Below are 26,238 nucleotides of genomic sequence, written 5' to 3' on the forward strand. Positions count from 1 at the left end.
ATGATACTTATAGCATTTGTGTCAAAAAAATTCCTTGGGCAGTGGGGAAAAAACTATACCAAAAAGATTGGGAGGTGCCCAGCGTACGTTCACGGTATAGTCTTCCGGACCGAAAGACATTTTGAAAATGTCATTTTGGCCCGCGCTTAAAAGTGTTTGCCCACCCCTGGTATACAGGGTTGCGAAAAAGTCTGGCAACACGTTATTTTCTCGGAAACCGCTAGAACGATTTTTATAGATTTTGGTGGGTAAGGATCTTTTAATGTGGCCGATATTATAGTGGTAATTATATTGTCAAATCGTCCGTTTTTCTGGAAATCTACTGAACGTTTTTATTTCAAATGGAACACCCTGTATATTTTTTAAGTTTTAGAATCCCTAAGGGATACTGATTATTTTTCATATAATATTCCCTATTCGCGGTGTGCAAGTACTTGGAAGGGATACGTGAAACGATCGTGCGCGAATAGCAGAGAAATATTGTAACTTTCTTAAATAATTCATATTGTCAATTGAAATTGTCAAATTGACGTACATTTCATATCTATTGTCATTGAAGAAGATAAATTATATATTGCTACTCAATACTGATAAAAAAAAAAAAAAAAAAAAAATTACGGAACAAATGACCATCTACAAAGTATAAAAACCCTGATAGAGAAAGTAGTGGAATACAATAAACCCCTAGTTCTACTTTTTATCGATTTTCATAAAGCCTTTGACACAGTTGAACTTAGCAAAATATTACAGGCGCTTAAAGAATGCAGGCTAGATTATAGGTATACAAAATTATTACACAAAATATACTTACAGGCAACAACCACTGTCAAATTACATACTAACAGTAATCGCATAAAAATAGAACGGGGGGTTAGACAAGGAGACCCAATGTCACCTAAACTTTTTAATACGGTCTTAGAACATGCTTTCAAGAGTTTGGATTGGATGACAAAGGGAATAAAAATAGATGGAGAATACCTAAACAACTTACGTTTCGCCGATGATATAGTCATAGTAGCTGAGGATCTAGGTATGGCAAGAGAGATGGTACAAGAACTCGTTGTAGCTACAGAAAATATAGGTTTAAATATAAACATCTCGAAAACAAAAATAATGACAAATTTGGTACCCAACCAGAACATCAGTATTGGTGGGAAGGAAATAGAACTCGTAGATAGATATAAATACCTGGGACATGAAATTACGATTGGCAGGGATAACCAGACTCATGAGCTGAAGAGAAGAATCGGTCTTGGGTGGGCAGCATTTGGAAAACTGAGAGAAACTTTTAAAAGTGAGTTACCCACATGTCTAAAGAGAAAGGTATTCGATCAGTGCGTCCTCCCAGTCTTGACGTACGGATCAGAAACACTTACCTTAACTAAAGCCTCGGCTACCAAACTAAGAGTCATGCAGAGAAGAATGGAGCGGTCAATGTTAGGAATAACTCTGCGAGACAAAATCAGAAACGAAGAAATCAGGAGAAGAACAAAGGTGACTGACGTCATCGAGAGGATAGCCAGGTTGAAGTGGAGATGGGCAGGACACGTAGCCAGAATGACAGATGGGCGATGGACGAAGAGGTTATTGGAATGGAGGCCAAGAGAAGCGTCGGTCGACCGCCTACAAGATGGACTGACGACTTAAGAAAGGTAAATAAAAACTGGATGAGGGCGGCGCAGGATGGATGGGGTTGGAAACGAGGGGAGGAGGCCTATGTTCAGCAGTGGACTTTTGAGGCTGGATGATGATGATGATGACTGATATGAAATGCAATTATTATATAAAGGTAAATTTAATTAATTGTATTTTGCTTGCAGTACTGCATTTAATAACTAATTTTATTTACTACATGCAATTATTGTTTACGTTTTAATAACATAACCTGAATCTTATTTGTTCTTCTTATTATTCTTTTGGCTATGGCCTTGACAATTATCCAGTAACCAGGACTAATATAATTGGCCAATATAATTAAAAGTGTGAATAAAGTTGCAGAGCGTAGAAATAGGTGTCGCTTTGCCGAACTTGCACGGTCCCAATACCTAAATGCCATAATTTCGGAGTTATTGCTACATTTTTTATTAAAGAAGATTTTTTAAACAATTTATAAAAATCAATTTTTTCGGTCCGAGTAGACATTATTTTAGGTTCTTTGGATCATTGGGAACAAAAAAGGTCTTTTGTAATTTATCTCTAAAGTTAATCGTTTTCGAGTTATAAACAATTTAAAATTGAAAAAAACTAAAACTGATAATTTTCAAGGTTCAAAAACACAAGTAAAAAAAAATAATTATTGAAATTACAAACTACCTAAATTCAAGGTCGAATCTTCTTCTATCAGATACCTATAAGAATTTTTGGCACGTTTTATTATAAAATATTGTTTTTTTTTTTAATTATTAAGCTCATCTGAGAGAACTGGCGATCGGGAACAACTATAAAATAATATTTAAAAATGAAACAAGACCAAATTGCTTATCGGTAACTGATAAAATAAGGCTTGAACTTGAATTTAGGCACTGCGTAGTTTAAAAAATAATATTTTTACTTGTATTTTTAAACCTAGAAAATGGTCATTTTTTGATTTTTTTTTTGTTTTAAATTATTTATAACTCGGAAACGATTAACTTTAGAGGAAAATTACAAAAGACCTTTTCTGTTCACAATGATCCAATGAACCTAAAATAATGTCTACCCGGGCCGAAAAAATTGATTTTTATAAATTGTTTAAAATTTTTTTTAATGTATTAAACTCCGAACTTATGGCATTTAGGTGTAGGGAATATCATATGAAAAATAATCAGTATCCCTTAAGAATTCCAAAACGCAAAAAATATACAGGGTGTTCCATTTGAAATAAGAAAGTTCGTTAGATTTCCAGAAAAACGGAATATTTGACAACAATGTAATTACCACTATAATATTGGCCGTATTAGAAAACTCTTACCCACCAAAATCCATAAAAATCGTTCTAGCGGTTTCCGAGAAATTACCGTGTTGCCAGACTTTCTCGCAACCCTGTATAGGGAGAAAATATACAAATATTTTCTTCTTTTACAATGCTTCACGTAGTTTTCCATCCGCAAACTTTTGTTAAAGTCAATTAGTCGCCCCCTTAATAGCCATCTTTGGTGGTGGTCGTTGTGGACGACCACCAACACGCTGGATGGACGACATTAAACGAATGTACAAGAAATGACAACAAACTGTACAGAATCGTGGAGAGTGGCGAAAATGGGAGAGACCTATGTCCAGCAGTGGACGGAAGAGGTTAAATGATGAGTAGACACCTTTGCGCTGACTCGACCAGTCAGTAATCTTGCACTTTTAATCAAGAAACGCATAAGTACTTAATACTCCACAAAGGGGTATGGAACTAGAGAGAGAGAGAAAAGACTCCTATAAAATTTAGCAAAAAATCTTATTGTATGTATTTTTCACAAGAAATTAGTTTATATAATTTATTTTATAGAGGGCGGTGTTAAATGCACCAGACACATGAATGTCTTTTCTCCCTAAAAGTTGGTACAATAGACAGTGATTGAAATCGCACTTCTTAGCCAAGCCTTCTTTTTAACAGAATAGTTACGCTACAAGGTGCCATCTGGTTTGGATGACAAAATATATCTGAAATACACATATGTCCTCCGTACATCCTTGCCATTTATACTATATAATTAGAACCTTGATGTTTATTCCCTTATATTTCCAATTTAGATCAATGGCGGCTACCTCAGTAATCTACGATTTGTGGATGACATAATCCTGATAGCTACTGACCTACAAGAACTGCAAACCATGCTTTCAGAACTACACACAGAATCTTCTAAAATAGGACTGAAAATGAATTTAAGCGAAACAAAGTCATGCACTCCGAAGAAACCGTAACAATAATAAACGAAAGTTATAGAAAAAGTTGAAGAATATATATACTTAGGACAAAAAATAATACTAAATAGGAAAATTCAAACGGAAGAAATAAAAAGAAGAAGAAAGTTAGCATGGGCAGCATTCGGCAAACTGAACTATATACTCAGAAATTAGCAAATTCAACAACATCTTAGATCTAAAGTTTTTGATGCATGCATTATTCCGATATTAACATATGGAGCACAAACATGGACAATCACAAAAAAGAATATGAACATACTCAGAGTCACTCAACACGCGATGGAAAGAGCAATGCTTGGCATATCACTTAAGGAAAGGAAACAAACACATGTATAATACAGAAAACCAAAGTCACCGATGTGGTACAAAAATCATTAAGATTGAAATGGGAATACAATGGACATGTAGCTAGGAGCGATCTAAACAAATGGCACAGAACAATTCTAACCTGGAGACCATACCAACACAAAAGACCCAGAGGCAGACCTCCCATGAGATGGACAGATGATCTGAAACGGACTGCCAGGAAAAATTGACTACAAGTAGCGTACAACAAAAAACAATGGAAAGGAAGACTTAAGAGGCTTATGGTCAAATGTGGACGTGAATGGCTAGACGAAGAAGAAGAATTAGAACCAAAGAGAACGTACAATAAAAGTAGTTCATTTGGCTCGAATGTATTAAATTGTTAACATTTATCCTTCAAAATAAGAAGAAATTATGCATAATGTTACTGGAGACATGATGTAGATGAGCACACGATAAAAAGAATCCTTTGGCAGGTTGTAACTAAAATAGAAGAGAGAAAAAGGCCTCAGGGCGTCTCGTCAAAAAATAGGAGGCTATCCAGCACATCCAGGAATGTCATAAACATTCACATACAATTATTCAAATAATAGACAAAAGGACAAATAGTTTAAAATAATTATTCTGGAAGCTATATTTTTTTATAATGTATATGACCGCTTTATACCATATTTTCAGTTTTTAATTAGAGATAGGTGACTGAAGAAAGCGCTAAAATCGGCAACATTGCATATGAGAATGAGTTGCCCCTATAGGGCTTTTCATTCACAGTCATTTGTTTCGAGCTTCTGTTATATCTCGTATAATCCGTGTATATTAATATTATACACAGATTATACAACATATGACAGAAGCTCGAAACAAATATGCAATCGATGAAAAGCCCTATAGAATCCACGAATGACTGAATAAATCGGCGCGATTCAGGTGTGGGAAGCGGGAAAGCAGTATTGCCATGTATACTCCTATATCTAATTTAAAAGTAAACACGCTATTTACTATTTGACAGACCTGTTGGTCACTGATTTACTGCCGATTAATTATCTTTGGATTCTGTTAATTTCTGGAAAGCGCTTATGCATATTGGTTGAATATAAAGACTTTATGGCAAGGTCTTTGATTTCAATTATTTGTTGAAATACATAATATATATTATACTGAATATATTATAGAGTATATTATACTGAATCACTTATAAAGCATTACATGTACCTACATAAATATATAATGGTTTTTAAGTGACAATTATTGTTATATTTATGTTGTTCTGAAGCTATTTCCTTGTGGCATTTTTATAATTACGTATTTTTTATGGGAAATAAGCCACAATTTTACTAAAAAATGAATTTATTAACGTTTCGAAGCCCAAATCGGGTTTCGTTGTCAAAATACAAAATACTATTGTATTTTGTATTTTGACAACGAAACCCGATTTGGGCTTCGAAACGTTAATAAATTCATTTTTTAGTAAAATTGTGGCTTATTTCCTATTACTATTAAATTACTATTGTACTATTAAATTACTATTGTATTTTGTATTTTGACAACGAAACCCGATTTGGGCTTCGAAACGTTAATAAATTCATTTTTTAGTAAAATTGTGGCTTATTTCCCATAAAAAATACGTAATTATTGTTATATTAATAATGTATCGTGTTAATTTAATGAGTTTTGTTCTTTTTATTAATTAATTTAAAATCGGCTGACTTTGAACACGATATTTTTACATGATCAATGTAACAGGTCGTTTAAAACGCAAGTATACATTTGAAATAATTTTGTATAGTTTGAGATAGTGTTTTTCAATTTAAATATTTCCATATTGTTTAATTCATTTGACCTATTTGTACACTATACAAAATACACGATGTTTTTTACTATAAATTGTATCACATCTACGATAAAAATGGATGGAACTACAATTTTTGCTAAATTATATGGTAGCAAGGCCAAAGCAAGACTGGTAAATTTGACTGAAACTAAAACGATATTCAATAGTAAAAAATCGTTAAAGACCGTGCGAGCTTTTGTTTATAGCAGACTTTTTTGTTTGTACATATTATCCTTTTCGATTGAGCATTATATACATTAGCGAATAGCATTGGTTTTCAGAAACCACCATAGTAACTTTAGACGACGAAACATCTTTAACATCATTTTGGAATAACGATGTACCCTATACACATTATCAGAAACAATATAATGTAGGTATTCACTTTAGACGGTAAGATGTGAGACAAACGTTTAAAACGACATAGCGATATTAGGTCCCCGAAATATCTTGTCGAAAATTTAAGAATGTAAAGACTGAAAAAGTTTTGTACACAGTTATGACAACAGGTGAACAGGGAAAGTGTACTTTTGAAGTGTGTAAAACAAATAAATCCTAGCTGAGCGCTTTCGGCTTATAAAGCCATCTTCGGAGCTACAAAGGGTTCAAAATACCACTATGAAGAGAGATGGATCCCATGTACGATATACAAAAAATACTTCCATTACTTGTGCAGTTTTTTTAATGATGGAAAAAAAATAGAAAAAAAACCTTGTCTGTCTGTTGAAAAAAGGTGGTCAATTCTTGCTGTTCTTAGTCGGAAAAGTTGAAAAAACATATATATTACATACACATTTCAGACTTTCACGAAAAACTACATTACATATTATAACAAAAATTTGATCATGGTAAGGTCGAGAGACCTTACCATCTGATGTGTGCTGTCAGTATGAAGAATTCTTCATTATATTTGAGCTTACTGATGGCGAGTCTTACTTCATTTTGAAGTATATCAGGTTCTTCTTCCACCTCGTCAGAGATTTGGTTAACAGGTTTTTGGCGTTGAGATCATCTTTATATAGGTCTCTGCAATACGATCTCCATGACTCTGCTATATCTTCTCTGTTTGTTCTCAGAGTTCCAGTGTTGTCCTCAATGGCCCAAGTTCTGGCTTTAAAGTCTCTTGTTAAGTAGCGTATTTTTCTAAATAGATCTCTCGGCTGATTATTCTGATCATGTCTCTCAATTTCTTTGCATATACCCTGGTAGTACTGGTTTTTGTCTGTCTTGCATCTTCGTTTTATTTCTCTATTGAGGTTTCTTAAACTAGCTTTTTCCCTTTCACTATGCACGCCACTTGACAAAGATTTCTTCTATTCTCAATGATTTGAAAGGTTTCATATGTTATCCAGTGTTTCCGTTTTACAGGATTATTTATCTTTGGATGATCAATTGGTGTTGTTACACAATGTTTAAAAGTCTCCCATATTTCTTGTGATGTTCCGTTACGAATAGAGGGCATTATTTTATGTACTTCCTGGACAAGGTCGTCCTTCTTTCTTAGTTCTATTCTATTTGTCTCTTTTCGTTTTTTGGGCACTTTAAGCTTAAGCTTTACTTTAGCTACGAGTAGGGTATGATCGGATCCGCATATCGCCCCTGGATATGATCTGACTGTTTGAATTGACGATCTTCAGCGAATATTGGTAAGGATGTAATATCTATTTGATTTCTAGACCTATCTCCAGGACTTTTCCAAGTATAAAGTCGACGTACATGGTGTTTAAATCGAGTATTCATGATAGAATAATTGTTTGTGATAGCAAACTCGATTAAAGGGTCACCTCTTTCGTTTCTCTGGCCTATACCGAACTTCCCCAGTACATTCTTTATGTCGTCATTCTGTGTAGTGTTGCCAACTTTTGCATTGAAGTCGCCACATATTAAATTAAGCTCTTTATTTGGTATGTTGGCGATTGTCGTTTCCAGTTTTTCGTATATATCTTGTATAATGTGTGTATAATATTAATATACACGGATTATACGACTTATGACAGAAGCTCGAAACAAATGACTGCGAATGAAAAGCCCTATACTCAAGTTATTTAGACATACTTTTATTCCAAATGGAGATAATGCGACAGTTTCCTCTTTTTTTGGTTGTAATGAATCTTTGTCGACATCAGCGACTCAATTGGCACACAAATCAAGACCTCCGTATCTCGGAAACAAAGCATTTGCGGACATATGTTTATCAAGCAAACTTTCTAGGAAACATCCTATATTGATGAAAAACATGGCTAGTTGTTAAAGGTCCCAACTTTTTTATTATCCAACATAAGCGAATGAATCAAAAAACAGAATGTTAAGAAAACCTGAGGCTATAGTTGGGTTTTAATTTCACTATTTTATAAATGCTAGAATAATCCACAGGGTGCGGTGAACTTTGAGAAAAAAAAAACAATTTGATTGGTACACCCGGTATACAATGACAATTTACCTATCTAGCAACAATATTATTAGAGCGATACAGAATAAGGCTATACCATATTAAAAAAATCACATAAATCTGACAACAGGTTTAGAAAATTCGAGACATCAGAAATAACCCATTTTTAAGGTGGTGCGTTAATTTCTTGGAGTAGTGTATTTAACAGGCAACTGCACATATCTGTTTTTGGCTGAATAAAAGTGTCATCATTAAAGTTAGTTTATTTTAACCCCTTTTGTATCCCAAAATTAAAATCTGTTTGGACTTGCCTGGTGTGGTTTTGTTATTACATTCTTTGAGAACTTTTAAGTACAAAGGAGTACTTATCTCAAAATCGAAAAAAGTGGAGTTTTTTTTGCAGTAATCCGACGACATAAAAAGAATTGAGATATGTACAGAAGATAAGATAATTTAGTTTAGTCTAAAAACCTTTATTCAAACCTATTATTTTGTAAACCAACCAAAAATTTAAGTAACGATAAGTTGTTTCTTTTTGCTCGCACTGTATATAATTATGGTTTTATTCCTAATACCGATACTATTCTTAAATTATGCAGAAATACAATGGAAATATTTAAACTGCAATTTATTAATAACTGAATATTCTTTAATAAAATAATTTTAAGATTGTAATATGAATGTTACTGTTTTAAAAATAGTAGATTGATTTTTTTGTATATTTAGGCAAGGGTATTTATTTTGTTCTCTAACGATTCTCGTCTTGCATTTACCGTGTACTTTCAATCCACATGTAATATATTTCCTTTTTTTATTTTATTTGGAGATAATTTCAACAATAAACTGTTTTTCTCTCGGTAGTGTTTTAATTTGTATAATAATTATCCTCAACAGTAATTTCATTTGTCATAGTCACAGAAAAAGAAAAACGACTGGATGACCGACGAAATATTTAAATTAATGAACAATAAAAGGATCATTAAAACTGTAGTCAAACAGGATATCTTAAGACACTCCGAGAAATACAACAGAAAATAAGAGAAGCAATGAAAAATTGGTTGAATGAGAAATACTGAAATAAAAAATCTACAAGAATTACAAGACTAATTTAACATTCATAAATAAGAAGATTACAGAGATCGCGTAGCGAAATGGAAAGAAGGAATCCACAAAAAAGGAAACAAAAAGCAATGTATTAACTACCGGGGAATAATGCTCCTAAATATGTACCATCTAAAAAGTCATTGAAAACATCCTGCTAGAAAGAACCAAAACTAGGCCAGAGAAATAAGATTTTTCTCGTGACACATCCCCTCCAAACCGAAACCAAATTTTTTGAGTAGTATGGACATCTATATTAATAACCTATATGGACGGCGTTATGCATAACTCGACCAAGCGCCAAAACATAGTTTTGAGATAAATGGCTTCAAAGTTTTTCGTTTCTTAAAAATGCATTTATTAACATATTTGCACAAAATTTTAACAGAAGAATGATCACCGATAACTCTTTTTGGTTGCAAAGTTTCAATATAATCTCACCTACCATATTCTAGAAAAAAAAATAAAATGTCGCTTGGTCTACTTATGCTTTAAATATATTTTAGGAAGTTTAGTTGTTATACATTACTAGACCAACTACCATTTATGTCGTTTGGTCTATTAATGCAAAACAAAATATTGCGATATGCCTCTTGTTATCACTTAACAAATAAACTAGTATTTTTTTAAATTTATATGTTAAACGTGTATTGCTACAACATAATCAATTCAATTATCATTAAATATATTTTTTTGCATTTTATTGCTCTAAATTTATTTTACAATTCAATAGCGTTAATTCCAATGCAGTTAAAATTATATCAATAAAAAATTGGAGTATACAGAGTTTTTTCTGTTCTCGACTGAAAACTGCTCATATTTGAAGATAATTCCTTAATTTAGAAGTTTAATAACGAATAATACACAATAACGAATAACAATACAGTTACTTTTATTTGCATACACAATGCAATACTTGGTTGCACGTTAACCCCTTAATGTACACGCTGTCTCTGACATGAGCGACCATTAAATTTTAATTTTTCAAAACTTTTCAAGCACTCGTGAAGTTGTTATTTGTATAAAAGCGTATAAATATCTAAATATGTAGCGGTAAAATCTTTTCTACATTTTTTCTTCTAATTTTACATCTATACCTTTTTTTATTGCAAAGACTGTGTTGTTATTGTAAAATGATATTTATTTACCTATTAACTTGCAGTAGGGACCATTGACAATTCACAAATTGAATTTTGTTGAATTGTTAAAAATCTGTTGTTATTCGAAGCGTTAGTGTACTAAACAGCGGTACATAGATACCTTTTTTTATTGCTCAGCCAGTGTTAAGACATTGTAAAATGAGATTTATTTTTTAATAACTTGCAATCCGAACCATTGACAATCGATACGAATTGAATTTTGTAGAATTTTCAGTATTTTGTTTTTATATACAGCGTAAGGGTATTTGAAGCAGTCTGAAGTGAATCGTGTTTTTTTATTCTTAAAACTATTTTATGCCTTATATATAGAGATTTTATATAGATTATTTGTATTTTTCAATTTAATTATACATAAACACAACATTTTCACTTTAAAGAAATTCGACCATTTTGGCGTTTAGTCTACTATTGCGAAACTAAGAATGGCCGTTATAGATATATCTTATTAGTCTTGTTATGCAAAACTAAAAACCCTTAATAGACAGAATGTCGCTTGGTTTAATTTTGTTTTTCTTAGTAACCGTTAATGTGATAATAACAGGGATTTTTTTCAAGATAGTTTTAGCTATGTGTCACCAGAATCCGCTGTTATCTCGATTTTAAAGAAATGGCGCTTGGTCGAGTTATGCATAACGCCGTCCATATGTTTCCCGAAGCCGATTTTGATGATATACATAGTTATAAACAAATCAAGATCAAAAAACGGTAAATTTTCGCTTTTTTCGTTTAATACTAAAAAGTGAAGCATTCTAAACAGATTTAAGAATAAGTCATAAATCATATAAAAAACTTCAATATGGCGTTCGCTGAATATGTCTATCCTTATTTGTTGCTTAGAAAATTACAAAATAAATAATACATTTTGAGTTTTTATAAATATTCATAACTTATGTGAAAAATTAAGTTAGAACATTCTTATTACACGGAATGCTGAGACTTCTTGTGCTTAAATTATATTTTAAATTTCAAAGCAATTGGTCAAATAGTTTAATAGTTATTTAATTTCTTTTTTAATTCATTTTTTTTGCAACACTATAAGTCAGAAAATTATTAGGTTACAGCATGGACGTATAAACACAGTATAAATTCAACTATATAAACATGCGTTATATGTTAGTAATAAAAAGTAACATAATATCTGCTTAACTGGGTAATTGATGAAAAAACTTCTGGTGTCGAAAAAGTATGAAAGTCAAACAATCTGCAACAGTGATAGCAGCCATTGGTAATGTAGGGATATGGGTGAAGATAAATTCATAGAACTGCTCATAAAGTGCATCACCTGCCAATCCCCGCTACATTAAATACTTTCTGTCTCATAGTGGCCCACTCTACCCTAGAGTTTTAATGCTATTTTGGAATCATTTTATTAGGATATAATCCATTTGGTTTTTAATTTTGTGTTCCATTTCTCATGGTAATTTCCACTATATAATCGCCTGGGTGATAGATCATAGTAGGTAGGTAGATAAAAGATATTAATAACATTGAATACATTTATTACCCACTAAAATACATAAACTGATTGTATTCGAAAGGAATGAAATATGCATAATTATATTAAGCTATGAAACATGAACTACATAAATACCTTAAGTGCTAATATACACCTTACATAGTACACTAAATCTACTGAAACACCATAGACACAAATATAATTAATATTTATTTAGTTTCTACGTCATTGATAATCAACTTATTCTCTACTCCATCTTCATCCCCTTTCTCGCTTAGTTTAAACCTGGAAAGGAAATTACTAATTAGTAAAGATTTTATTAATATTCCATCTGTGCAAAGTGAACAGTGAGTAAGTATATGGATTGTCGATTTCCAAAAGGTCAAAACAAAAAAATATTGTATTAACAATAGTTACAAAAGTTTTCATTGATTTGAAAATTCCAATACAGTTTAGTCACAAGTATATTTAAGACGCAAAATTTCAGACACTTTTTTAATGAATTTATTTTTTTCAAATCCTGAGAAAAATAAAGTATGTTTGAAAAACTCAGAATTAAAGATTACATTATTACCGAGGACCGAAAGTTCCTTAGAATAAACAAAAAGTTTTTTGTAATGAGGCATTTGAAATTAAAAATCTCAATTTTCTTTTTTTTTTATTCCTGTAACTTCAAAATAAACACGAAGTTTTCAAGGACTTTCGGCCCTCGGTAACGTAATCTTTCAATCTGGGTTTAAAATTTTCAAAAATACTAGGTATTAGGTTTCTCAGGATTCGAAAAAATTAAAATATTTAAAAAGAATTGGCCAGAAATTTTGTGCCTATGCTGTTAATATTATGTTCTGATTTTACTGCAGATTGTAAAACGGGTCAGTGATAATCAAAATACAATCGCAGCTCTTTCTGTTTAAATAAATTGAAATATAACATGATTCCCTTTTGTAAAATGACATCGCTCTGTAGAAATTTTGATATACATTAAGCCATCGGTTCTCAATCTGTGGTACACTTCGCGTCAAAAAAAACTGGTACAACTCTTATAACCAAAAATCGTGTTTTTCAAGTTGTGTAAGTTGATCTTGTCACAAGTGTCATTCTAATTTCTAGGGCAACGTTGCCAGTTCAACGAAAATATATCAAACTAGGTAAAAACGGGGCTGAGTGACGGACCACATTTTTTAATATACTAAAAACTAAAACAATGGTAATTTTCAGTCATCTCAATTAAGTATCCATACATTGATTCGTGTTTTATTATAATTTATGAAAATATTTCAATTCAAAAATAATGATAGATATAAATCTTGACATGACTTTAAATTATTATGTTAATGTCAAATCGAGAGCTGTGATTGGTTTCTCGTAAATTGTAGGACAAAACTGTATTCAGTTGTGTAGAATAAATAAAACACACTGGAAAAATTAAAAAAATTTTTTGAAATTAATACAAAATTAATAACTTTTACAGTGAACAAGTATGGAATTTAAAAATATACATTTTAAATGTTATTTTTTTGTATTTAGATTTAGTGCAATTCCGTTATCTGTGATGGGAACAACGAAGTGATTCACGAACAATAATTGTCAGTCTGAACACAGGTTTACATTGGGAAAAAAAGTGTATCAGTTTTATATGATGCGAAGTGTACATGTACCACTGGTGGTACATATTATTTGCAGGGGTACACAAAACTAAAAAATTAAAATAGTATAGTATTTTTACTACAAAAGCGATATTACGTAGGTCAAAATTTTTGACGTAAGAACTGTCAAAAATTAGAATGTGACTTTTCATTATTGCCATGTTTATCATAAACATGGCAATAATGAAAAGTCACATTCTAATTTTTGACAGTTCTCTTACCGTCAAAATTTTTGACCTACGTAATATCGCTTTTGTAGTAAAAATACTATAGTTCTTAGCATGTCTTGATAATACAATCGAAATATATAGGTGGTACCAAATATAATAAAAATAACTGTAGGTGGTACATGACTCAGTTGAGAACCGCTGCACTAAGCCATGCAAAAAAATAAAAATGTCACCTTGCCATGAATCAGAAAAGCAATAAAAATACATCCTGGGATTATACAAGGTATTTCTATAGCCTTGTGTGATTAGGAGTCTTTAGAATCGTTCATCTAAGCCCCTTGCCCAATTAACAAGGCCAATCGTCCCAAACAAAAAAAAGGGTTCAAACAATCTTACCTATCATATCTCTCACCGTTAATACGAGAATCTTCATCTTCACTCTCACTCTTGTTTCCTTGAGCCTCTGCTAAAATATCGCCTAGGTCTTTATCAACATCAGCCCACAACTTATCCTCTTCTTTAGTTTGGTCTTCGGTTTTTGGCACGACTTTAACTCCTTCCTTCTTGCTGACTACCTTGTAACGTTGAACATGCACACGTTGTTTGCAATGACGAGCCAAAATAGGAGCCATTTCAGATTCTTCTGCTCTTTGAAGATACATCTTACACAAGTCACAATAGTAGGCTTCGATTTTACGGATTTTCTCCAAGCCCACACTTTCACCACCTTCTGCATTTTCCTCATCTCCCACTGAATCAATGGTGGTGAAATTCTCTATATCAGTATCATCAACGCCTCCTCGTTGTTTACGCTGCAAAAGAAACCGGCTGTTAGTTTTATGGATATACTTCAAATATATTATCACAATAATTAGGAAATATCAGTGTGGAAAAAGATATCATTCAGTTTAAAATCAGACCCGAAAGATGGTATAGCATCATGTTAATATAACATACTTTATTAACAATAAAATTATTTGAAGATAACTTACCTTAATATGATCCACTGTGCACAAATGTTTTTCATAAGACATGGGACTCTTAAAGGCCAGGGTACAAACTTTGCAAGTGGGCATCAAGAACTTCTTCATGTTTACATGTGACTCAGATAATTGATGCACAGCTTTCTTTTGCTTGAAATTCAGTTTGCACAGGGGACAGTAAGTAGTTACACTGTCGAGATCCGCAGCACCCTTTTCCAATTCATTTTGAGTGTTCCTCTGAGCACGGCGCATCTGATCTAAAAATATAACAATTCATATACAATTGTGCAAATAATTATACTAAATTTACATTCAAGATGCAGTAGAAATAAACAAAACAGGACACGTTAAATGCTGCTAGGAGCACTCCTGCATCATATTTGGGACATGTCTTTGTTTATTTCTACTGCATCTTGATTTTAAATTAGTATAGTTGGCTATACAGTAATCCCTCTTCAACCGCGGGGGTTACGTTCTGAAGAGAAAGGTGCGGTTGGTGAAACCGTGGGTGGCGAGGGATCCACGATCCAAAGAAGAATATGAAATTTAATCCCAATTTGGATATGTATATTAGTACATACAAAGAAATACAGTAGACTCGCGATTATCCGAAAAACTGGGACCGTGACTACCTCAGATACGGAAAAACTCTCGTTAACACTGAGATTGGTTATATTGATACAAAAACACGTAAATAACCATAACTGTGGATATTTTAGTGACAAAAGTAATACAGTACTGTCTATAAAAGATAAAAACATTTACCTTATCACTGTTACTGTTTTAAAGTGTTTGATTGATTTTTGCGTAAGCTTCATTCCTCTTTTTGAGGCTGCGATGTTGTGCCAAAGTTGAAAGTTGTAACTCACCAGTTAGGACTTTTGCCTCGGTTAACCGAGGGGCTCGGATAATCCAGACTCGGATAATCGCGAGTCTACTGTAATTGCACATCTGTGAAATAGTATTATCATATCAACAAAAATAAAAACGCTGAGATCAGCGTCTACATTCGCGTATTTTAAACCTTCCGAACTATAAACTAAGACTAGTAACTAAGAACAAGCGCCAGTGGCGTATCATGAGTAAAATAACGCGACTGGTCAAATTATAAAAAATATATAATAATAAAATATTCTCATTAAAGATTCAACAGATATCGCAACCGCGGATAAGTGAAACCGCGGATAACGAGGAATTACTGTACTAAAATCACAATAAAGATACACTAGAAATAAACAAATCGAGACACATGTTACAAGGAGCACTACCGAATCATTATTTGCAATGTTTAAACTTTGTAAATCATGATTTGGGAGTGTCCCTCCTCGTAATATTCAACATGTCTTAGTTTACATATTTCTAGTGTTTCGTGATTGTAGTATAGATACACTGTTTTTGGTATATTTGATAGCGAAGGATCTAAGAGAAAAATGTTATAAGAATTTCTACAAAACTTACTTAAGATCGCTTTCTGCTTAAAAGCAACTCTTCTCATTGCAAGAGAATGGGTACGGCTACCCAAATGCAATTCATATTTCTTGTAGGTCAAAGCCCGCATATGGCAATGGGGGCATTGAAGTTTGATGAAAGCCTTGCTTTGTTCTTTTCTCTCTTCATTATCCTTACTTTCTTCAGTGATTTGTGCTTCCTCAGCCTCAATTTCTGCTTTTATATCCTCATCTCCATTTTCAGCTTCAGCTTCTTCTATGGCATGTCTTCTTGCAATGGCCCTAATTTATGACAAATCAATTAGACAAACGTTAAGCAACTCATGAAAAATTGACAAGATTCCTAATGTCTGCTTAAATTTTAGTATAACCACTATTTAAAAGACTAGCAACTAGAAGTTATATATGAGACTGTCAACTATTTAACTAAATTTGTAACAAAAATCCAATTAGCAAGCAAACTAGAAGAAAATTGACATAAGTAATTTTTCAAAAATGCAATTGTACTAAAAATTGAGCAATTTTGCTTTAAAAACTACACTAAACAAGGAGCCATCATGAAAACTAGGGGAATGATTTGTAAGAAAACCCAGAAAAATTAATGATGCTTTTTGGCAACAAATGAAAAGGGGGATGATTTTGTTAGGTTGAGAGAAAAATGTGCTCAACATGGGCTCAATTTAATCATTGGTTTTTGCAATATTTTAAATGATTTTAAATCATATAATGGTAAGAACAAATAATGAGTCAGAAGTGAATTGGAATATATGAAAAGTAAAGAATTTAAGATAGAGAACAAAAATATTAAAAACAGTAAAAAAAACGGAAGCAGAAAGAAATATACTAATCATAAATGTAGGACACATAGGGCCGGTTGTTAGAACGCTAATCAATAATGATCATTATCAAATATTTAATTACTGTCACCAACTGTCAATGTCAACTTTGATTGGGTTGCTGAAAACATAATTGATTATAATTATGGATTAGTTAATCAATTAACATAATTATTAACATAATTGATTAACTAATTTCATAATTGTAATCCATAATTATGTTTTCAGAAACCCAAACAAAAGTTGACATTGACAGTTAGCCACAGTAATTAAAAATTTGATAATGATCATTTTTGATTAGTGTTCGAATAACCGGCCCTAAGAAAATGGATGTTTTCTATCAATGTGTTCCAAATGAAATTCCAAAATCAATGGCGTAACCAGGATGATCCTGGGGGGGGGGTGTATTTACAACTTCAAAACTTGATTTGTCAACAACACATAATGGTGTTAAGCGTATAGACCTTAAAGTAGATCCCAATGGGGCGGTATAATACCCAAAACCCCCTGGTTATGTCTATGATTAAAATGCATTATAGAAATAGGTGGTGTAACCTTGCCATGAATCAGAAAAGCAATTAAATACATTCTGGGATTATACAAGGTATTAATATGGCCCTGTGTGATTAGGAGTCTTTAGAATAGTACATCTAAGCCCCTTGCCCAATTAACAAGGCCAATTCGTAATGATATTGATATATCTAGCAATTTTAGATTTTTTTGACAGTATCACATAAAACTTTTACAATCATACGAGTATACAAAACTGCAAATTGCTACCTTAATTCATATTATTCCACAAGACATGACTGCATATGCAGACAATAAGTTCATTTTGTAAGTGTCATGCAGTCATGTCTGAATGGGTTGTAAAGTCTATTAATTTGCAACTAAGCTATATGAATTGAGGCAACAATCTGATTATTAGTCTTCTAAATAAATAAAAGTTTACAAATATTGAAACACTATTGGAATACTACTACCAAAGCATCTGCTTGTTCTGTCCGCCTACAAACCTTTCGCTGAGTCTTGCCAAATAGATGTTACTGTAGACAAATTGATGGAATATCCGGAAGTCTAGGCTGACCTTTTTAACCATTTCTGCTAAATTTTGTTCATTTCATTTAAAACTGTTAGATGTCTCCACAGGTATATCATTTATCAGCTGAACTGGTCATGAAGATCTCATCATAAATTGTCATACAATATATAGCTACTTTATAGTCTTTAAACTAACGTTTTACAATTACTAACACGAAGTCCTATATCACAAACATAGGTGCAGACTTGACAAGTTTAGAATGGGTATGTATCTTAATGTTCGTTTGAGTAAAATTTCACATTCACTGGCATAATTCAATATTTTGAGGTGATTTTAGCTATGTTAAATTAATCTTTTACTGATCTACATACCTAAGGATTTGCCTATTTTAATAGTCACAACTGTGTAACATTTGTTCTCTATATTGTAGGTATTTCAAGTAACAGCTATTCCGGCTGTTTATCTGTTTAAACAAGTTGCATTTAATCACCTTAAAATATCAATTCTTCATTTTTATACCACACTTATATTGAATTGTGACAAAGTGCTGACATATCATCTCATATCAAGTGAACTGGAAAAGTCTTTTTGCTTCTCAAAACAAAAATCAAGTAAAAAAGTGTCAAATAAAATAAAATAAAGTCCAGTTTCTGCATAACTATTCACAACTATCACAATATTGTCACATTTTTTCTGCAATCAATGAATAAAATCTGTATTTTTATTTACCTCCTGATTCTAGCTATCTTAAGCCTCCTTGCATATTCAGATATATGTGGAATTCTCCTGCCAATAGCATATGATCTAGGAACTAGAGTTCTAGGCCTAGCTCTTATACTAGACGAGCCCCTTGAACTAATTCTTCCACGGTAAGAACCGCGTTTTGGTGGAGGTCCAGAAGGCCTACGGAATTCTTCCCTTCTTGATAATGAAGAGTGATGTTCACTTGGTCTTCGTTCATATGGTGCTTCATGTCTACTCGAACCATAGTAACTTTCATGCCTGGAACTAGGAGCCTGGACAACATAGATTAAATAGCACATCAGTTTTGTAAAGTGTTCTTCCTTACTGTCAAACCATAAAGGCTCATCAACTAGAGAATATTGTTTTAGTACTGTCAAACCTAGATAAAGAATAGCTGCATTCTTTTATTATCAACATGTGCACTGTTTTTGTGGATGTGTGCTTTGTTTAAAAAAATGAAGCCTATCTAGCCTTTAAATCAAAATACTTATTCTTTTTTTTTTAAACAGGATTCACCTAATTTCCAAACTTTCAAGGCTTTTAAACACTACTATGAGTGTTTTTTGTTTACAACAAAATCTAAATTTTTAAAGCAGCTTTTCTTTTTTTTTGTAATTTTTTTAAAACTATTTCAAAATGAAACTGCTTTAATATTTTTTAATAAAATAATAAATGTTAAAAGCCAATCTCTGGGCATTTCTGAAGAATATTCTCATGATTTAAATTTTTGTATTTTTGGCAAGGTGATTCATAGAAAGTTATGTTTCTCGTTTACTCTAATTTGTCCACTTCCTCAGGTAGCCTGTAAAAACTAAAATGATATTTTATCAATACTTACTTCCACCCTCAAACGTTTACGTTCAGGGGATCTTCTTTCACGTACCATGATACTGGTGCTATATTCCTGTAAATAATTATTTCCAATATAGATATCCACAAATTAGCAATTGTTAATAGAAACTTTACGAAACTAATCTTTTCAAAATGATTTCAAAATCTACAATAAATTTTAAGGTGGGGGGGGAGGGGTATAGTTTGAAATAAAGATATCAAGCACATTTTTGTTAATTTCTTTTGGAAGTTCTGGTACAATTATTTTATTTTTAAATTAAATAAACATATTAAGTACAATTCAAAGAATATTTAGAAGAAAATTCAATCCAAAATATTGAAAAGTAAGCCATTGGTGAAAAATTTTGACAGGCAGCTCACAAAAAAATGGATTTTGCGGTGGACATCAGAACTCGTCACTAGATCATAGGAAACAAAAAATTCAAAAATATTTAATTAGCTTATGAGTTTCATGAGGTCACAACATCAAGTTTTTTTTATTTTTAATGATTTTTGAATTTTTGGTATCACTCAGAAATCAAAAAAATAAAATTTTTGGTAAAAATTGTGTGGTAAAATCAATAGATTTATTATTGTTGAACAAAAAATAAGCAAAAGAAGACAAATATCTCGACGTTGTTACCTCATGTCTAAAGGAAATCTGTGCAAAATATCAGGTAGATCAGCTGAGTAGTCTTTCAGTTGCAATGTCCACCGCATTTGAAAAAGCAGTTTTGAGAAAAATGCGTTTAAAGTTTTGACAACTGCATCTTCTTATTTGTCTACCAAATCATAAAGTGATGCACACATTGGAATATGTTTTTTGAATCGACGAGTAATCTACAAAAGGCGAACAGTGAACATTTCTCACTACAATCAAGCGTGCTGGCACGAAGTCGCAACAAAGTGAGTCGAAGGTAGGGATATTCAACACGCTGTATCTCTGGTAATTTTACTCTCGATTATTTTGAAATTTTCAGAGAGTAATCTTAAAAGTACACTTTTATTTGAAACAATAATTTTTTTTTTAATATTTCAAACCATAACCCCCCCCCCCCAACTTTAAAGAGGCTTTTGACGCTTTTGGTCAGACAACATGCTAGAAAATACTAGATTTGACAGATTTAATAATAACCAATGAACTGTCAACACTGATGGAATGGCCCCGTTCCATTCCAACAGTGAAGCGAGATAGGCGCCAACATACAAGAGAGAGGTTCTAGCACTTCTAGAGAGACATGAGAGAGACAGAGAATTTTCAGGTAAAATTTGCTACAACTACAACGTACCTGACTAGCACTGTCCGATTATCTTCCCTCCTTTACCTGATTATCTTCTATCTCATCCTGGCGCCATTAACTTCGTTTTATGGCGATTCCATCAGTGTTGACAGTTCATTGATAATAACACATCTATACTGGCATCAAGTGACATGACAAGTTGAACAATAACGGTCAGATGAATATAAAAAGGAGTGAGACAAGGATGTACACTATCACTGTTACTCATTTCAGGAAGCCTTAATGGAGACAACAGAAGGCACTGTGAATGGAGTAACTGAACAATATTAGATGCAAACTATACCTTAGTGCTCGCTAATTGTGGACAAGACCTTAAATAACGGTTAGGTGAATGTAAAGGAGTGAGACAAGGATGTGCACTATCACCGTTACTCTATTTCAGGAAGCCTTAATGGAGACAACAGAAGGCATTATTGTGAATGGAGTAACTGAACAATATTAGATGACAACTATACCTTAGTGCTGGCTAATTGTGGACAAGACCTTAAAAGTCTAATCTAATGAGCAAAATAAGACAAACCTGCAAGAAGTATGTATTAAAGCTGAACGTTAAGCAAAACTAATATGATAGCAAACAAAATTACAGTAGGAAAAATGAAAAACGAACATATAAACCACTCTGTATTTTCCTGTCACCGTGTCAGATAAAAAATTGGCCAGCGCAAGTACATGTAATAATTATTGTTACATGTACCTGCACTGGCCAATTTTTTGTATGACACGGTGACAGGAAAATACAGCATGTTTTATATGTTCTTTCATGGGTATTCTTTCATTTTTCCGACTGTATACAACGATGAGCTTACTAATAACAGCAAAATAACACAAGATGGAAAAGTTGTGAGATAAAAGAAATGAAACCTGTGGAGGTGAGATTTATCGATAAAAACCTAGAAATTTACATTCTACTTATGGTTTCCCACCTTCAGACGCATTGGATGAGTTTGCCAACAATAAATAGAAAGTAAGTTTATAGATTTTTATTGCTAAATCTCCCACCTCCCCTTTTCATTTCTTTTTATCTTAAACTCTATTTAACTTAAAATATTTTCGATCTTTTGCGTTATTTTGCCTTACAAATGTTCTCATATTGAGAACAGCCTCGTGACACACAGTAGTCTCAAAAGCATAGAAATGAGAGACTTGTGGCTGTAGGGATCCTCTTTTTTAACACGTTGACTGACAGAACGTCTATTTTCCATTGATGTAATGTGACACATCTATAGATGTTACGACACATAATATAGTATCACAACACTTGCTTATACATTTGACACTGTCAGTCAACGTGTTAACATTACAGCAGCCAACGTGTTAATGGTGCACTTTTCAGGATGGTTTGCTAACAATGAACTGTCAATATGGAATGGCCCTGTTCCGTTCAAATAGTGAAGAGAGATTGCCACCAACATACAAGACAGAGGGCCTAGAGAATGTGCTGGAAAATTTGACAGGCCGTGTAATATATCAACTTAAATCAGGGAAATGGACCTCATTTTTTAACTTGGTATCAGGGCTGATAGGCAGTATTTAAAGTTGATATAGGTCTGGATAGCGCATATGAAAAAAAAGTTGATTAATAGCAAGCTCAAAATTTGTTAATAGCTTAAGGGTGTCTAGTCGGATAAACTTTGATATATGGGAACACTGGAACAGGGGCAGTTTTAATTGTGGAACAGGTTAAAAATTTGGAACGGTCAGACCACGAAAACTGCACATTTATTTTGTCCGACAGAATAGACTTTAAACTCTCCTAACGGAGATTAAACTCATAATGAAAAAATCAGACTGCTATTTATCACCTGTCCTAATTTCTGTCATTTGAAATATTCTACATGTTCCACTCATTAAAATGCCCATTTGGTAATAAATAGCAGTCTGATTTTTGCATCAGTTTAATATCTATTCGGAGAGTTTAAGTCTGTTTTGTCGGACAAAATACATGTGCGGTTTTCATGGTCTGACTGTTTCAATTTTTAACCTGTTCCACAATTAAAACTTCCCCTGTTCCCATATATCAAAGTTTGTCTGACTAGACACCCTAAGCTATATTACATTCGCTCTCGCGAGATTTTTTTTGACACTGACGTTAGTAATTTCTTTTTTGAAAAATTCAGTTGTCAGAAGTGTCTGGAAATTACTACAAAACCAACGCACCTGCTCATATCCAATATTATTAATAGTAAACAGACATAAAAATAACATAAACCTTACGCCAATCAATATTTATTTATTTAAACCATTATAATGTATTGATAGCAAATGAGAAAATTATTTATTGTACAAAATAAAAATATTTTGTAGAAATAAACTTCACAAAATTTTACGAGATTAGTAGACACTCCCACAATTTCTAATAATTCTTCTTTTTTTAATGAAAGATTAAGTTGATTTGAGTTGATTTTAGCAGTTAATAGTGTGAGGTAGGAATTTTTGTGTTGTAGGTTTCCTATTCCGAATGTCTCAAAAAAAATCTCGCGAGAGCGAATGTAGTATAGTAACAAATTTTCAGCTTGCTATTAATCAACTTGTTTTTCATATGCGGGATCCAGACCTAATATAGTCAACTGAAATTACAGGGCCTGTCAAATTTTCCAGCACATTCTCCACCTCTCTCTCTCTCTCTTGTATCCTGGCCGCATTAATTTTCTTCCTGTCTATTCCATCCCTATCGACTGTTCATTGTTTGGTAACCAAAGATGTTGGTAAATACAGAAAAATTGTAGTAAAATTCAAAGCAGGTCTAAAGTCATTCAAAACCAAGGAATGGAAAAAGCCAACCAATACTTGTTAAGAAAATGGTTGGTTTATGAGAAAGATCTGTGACAGCATGGATAGTAGTGATGTAACGAATGTCATTTTTTGAACATTCGCGAATACGAATGCGAATGCAAATATCTGCTACCGACATTCGCGAATGAGGATGCGAATGCGAATATTCAGTTTTTTTAAATTTGTTTGTATTTTTGTAATGTTTTCTAAATTTTTAATGAAACGTTAATAGATATTTAGTGTAAATCAATCTGAATTTTAAGCTTTATTACATAATACCAAATAATAAAAAAAAGTGAAGGCTGATAATGTGATTAGGATACAAGATTAAGTTATATCTATCTATTGCCCTTCATTTGTCCAAAGTTGAACGTAGGCCTCCCCCTTATTTTTCCACTCTTCTTGGTTCAGTGCTAATGCTATCGATCTGGTCCCTGCGTATCTTTTTAGGTCATTCGACCATCTCGTGTGTGGTCTGCCCCTTCCTCTTTTGTAGTCTCAAGGTCTCTAGTGAGTTATTGCTTCATTTCACCTTCCGTCTCTTTGTCTGCTGTTGTGTCCTGCACATTTCCATTTGAGAGTAGCTGCACTTTTGAGGTTAAGTTACCTTTTCTTAATAAAAAAAGATGAGAAGTGAATAGATTTTGATTTTATTAACCTAATATTATCTTAAAATTATTTTTTCTCTGGTTTTCATATTCGCAAAACATTCGCACAAATTTCGCGAATGCGGATGCGAATATGCAAAAACATGCGAATATTCGCGAATGCGGATACGAATATTCGTTACATCACTAATGGATAGTGGATAACACAATTCTACCAGACATGTCAAGAGACCTCAATTATAGAATAATGATAAAATATTTCAAGTGTTACGATTTGCCGGTATTGTATTATCATTATCAAAATGAATACTCACAGCTCTGTAAGGCTTATATTCTTCTCTATATCTCTCTGAAGTCGAATACTTGGGCTCGTAGGGATTCCTCGATTCCATTGCGGGTGGATAGGATCTGCTCGAGGGATACCCTCCTGACCGCGAGGAGCCATTCCAGGACGAAAGTCCTCGGCTGGAACCTCTGGAACTGCCCCTGTAGCCTCCTCTAGGAGACGATGGGAATCTACCTCTAGGCATATTTGCTGATACCTATTACTAATAAAAAGAAAGAAAATTAACGATTTCGGTAACGACGCCACGCCATACAAAATGGCTGAACGGTGTATCTACTTACCGACTACAATAAAACTCAAAAAGTCTGGTAAAATACAGATTCTCCGTATTACTTAGATGTGTATCACGTAAATATTTTAAAAATACAACGAATGCTATTATTAAAATTAAAATTTACTACCAAATTGATTTTTTTAAGTGTGCTCTCACCTACAACCTTTCACTTCGACCGACGACGCCAAAGAGAAAGAAAAAGGAAACGGAATTCTCCTCTCCACTTCTGCCAACATACTTGATCTTCTTCTCATTTCTGACTCGTGTCAATTGGTTCTCCAACAAATCAACTTATTTTTGGATTTTGGTCTTTTGACTTGAAAGATTATGGATATTTTACTGTGTTTTGTTTACTTTTTAATACAAAATAGACCATGTTCTAATTACATAGAATATTTATTAAATAACGAATATTTTTTAAAAGTTTTAAATTCTTTTATTTATTCTTGTCAAATTGGCAACACCGACGCTGTCATCACTGTTTCAAGGTCATAGTTGTTGCATCGGATCTTTGCACATACTTTTTATACTATACCCTGTTTTTAAACCAGGAGGAGTAAACTCAAAAATGTCACTAGAAAGATCACCAAATACATCTTCTTCTTTAGTTGATCATGTCGGCCTTCGACGGTAATCCATAAATATTATATATTATACTATGGTTTATTTTTTAACCAGGAGGAGTAAACTAAAAAGACAGATTCACACCCAAGAAAATCACTAGAATAATAACCAAATACATCTTCATTTTTGGTTGATCATGTCGGCCCTCAACGGTAATCCATAAATATTATATTATATTAATAGGTCGCTAAAGAGTTCTAAAAACGACTGCTTTTTATATAAAAGCAGACTAACGCCCGGTTTTATAATCATCTTAAAGTGAACATTAACTAAAGTTCACTTTAAAGTTGACATTTACCCATATGAATTGCATTGATAAAGGTACCAACTTAAAATTCAAAAGTCCACTTTACCTGATTATGAAACAGAGCGTTACAATCTAACACAGAAAACACAAAAAATCGCCGGTTTAATAACTTAATTAACCTATGAAATGCCACTAGTGTCAAAATTTGATAAATGTCATTAGTGTCAAC

General features: G+C 32.8%; 1 protein-coding gene and 1 non-coding gene across 4 annotated transcripts; both read right to left on the reverse strand.

Moving 5' to 3' along the window:
* Positions 1 to 12,163: 12,163 nt before the first annotated feature.
* On the reverse strand, positions 12,164 to 25,380 carry LOC114327716 (uncharacterized). Of its 3 annotated transcripts, none has more exons than XM_028276427.2 (8): positions 25,146 to 25,380; positions 24,833 to 25,066; positions 19,845 to 19,910; positions 18,992 to 19,278; positions 16,395 to 16,666; positions 14,946 to 15,193; positions 14,366 to 14,765; positions 12,164 to 12,422 (listed from the first exon to the last, which is right to left on the reverse strand). In XM_028276427.2, exons 2-8 carry the CDS (start codon positions 25,046 to 25,048, stop codon positions 12,412 to 12,414), a joined length of 1,500 nt encoding a protein of 499 aa, XP_028132228.2. In that variant the 5' UTR covers positions 25,049 to 25,066; positions 25,146 to 25,380; the 3' UTR covers positions 12,164 to 12,411. The 3 variants fall into 3 exon arrangements, with proteins under 3 accessions (XP_028132228.2, XP_028132226.2, XP_028132227.2); XM_028276425.2 differs by having other exon boundaries at positions 14,350 to 14,765; XM_028276426.2 differs by having other exon boundaries at positions 14,350 to 14,765; positions 25,295 to 25,376.
* Positions 14,819 to 14,902, reverse strand: LOC114327717 (small nucleolar RNA SNORD2). Its single transcript, XR_003652027.1, has one exon. It is a non-coding gene; the product is annotated as a small nucleolar RNA SNORD2 (small nucleolar RNA).
* Positions 25,381 to 26,238: the final 858 nt, after the last annotated feature.

Source organism: Diabrotica virgifera, chromosome 7, assembly GCF_917563875.1.
Source record: "Diabrotica virgifera virgifera chromosome 7, PGI_DIABVI_V3a".
In the NCBI taxonomy this organism is placed as follows: domain Eukaryota; kingdom Metazoa; phylum Arthropoda; class Insecta; order Coleoptera; family Chrysomelidae; genus Diabrotica; species Diabrotica virgifera.

Bases quoted from the DNA above. Each gene is read 5' to 3' on its own strand.
- LOC114327716 (XM_028276425.2), bottom strand. From the start codon at position 25,048: ATGCCTAGAGGTAGATTCCCATCGTCTCCTAGAGGAGGCTACAGGGGC. The intron at 14,766-14,945 runs GTAAGTTATCTT...TTTCTTTTGCAG, and splicing joins GCACAGTGGATCATATTAAG to CGTAAACAACGAGGAGGCGT. The intron at 12,423-14,349 runs GTAAGATTGTTT...TTTCCTTTCCAG, and splicing joins AACGGTGAGAGATATGATAG to GTTTAAACTAAGCGAGAAAG.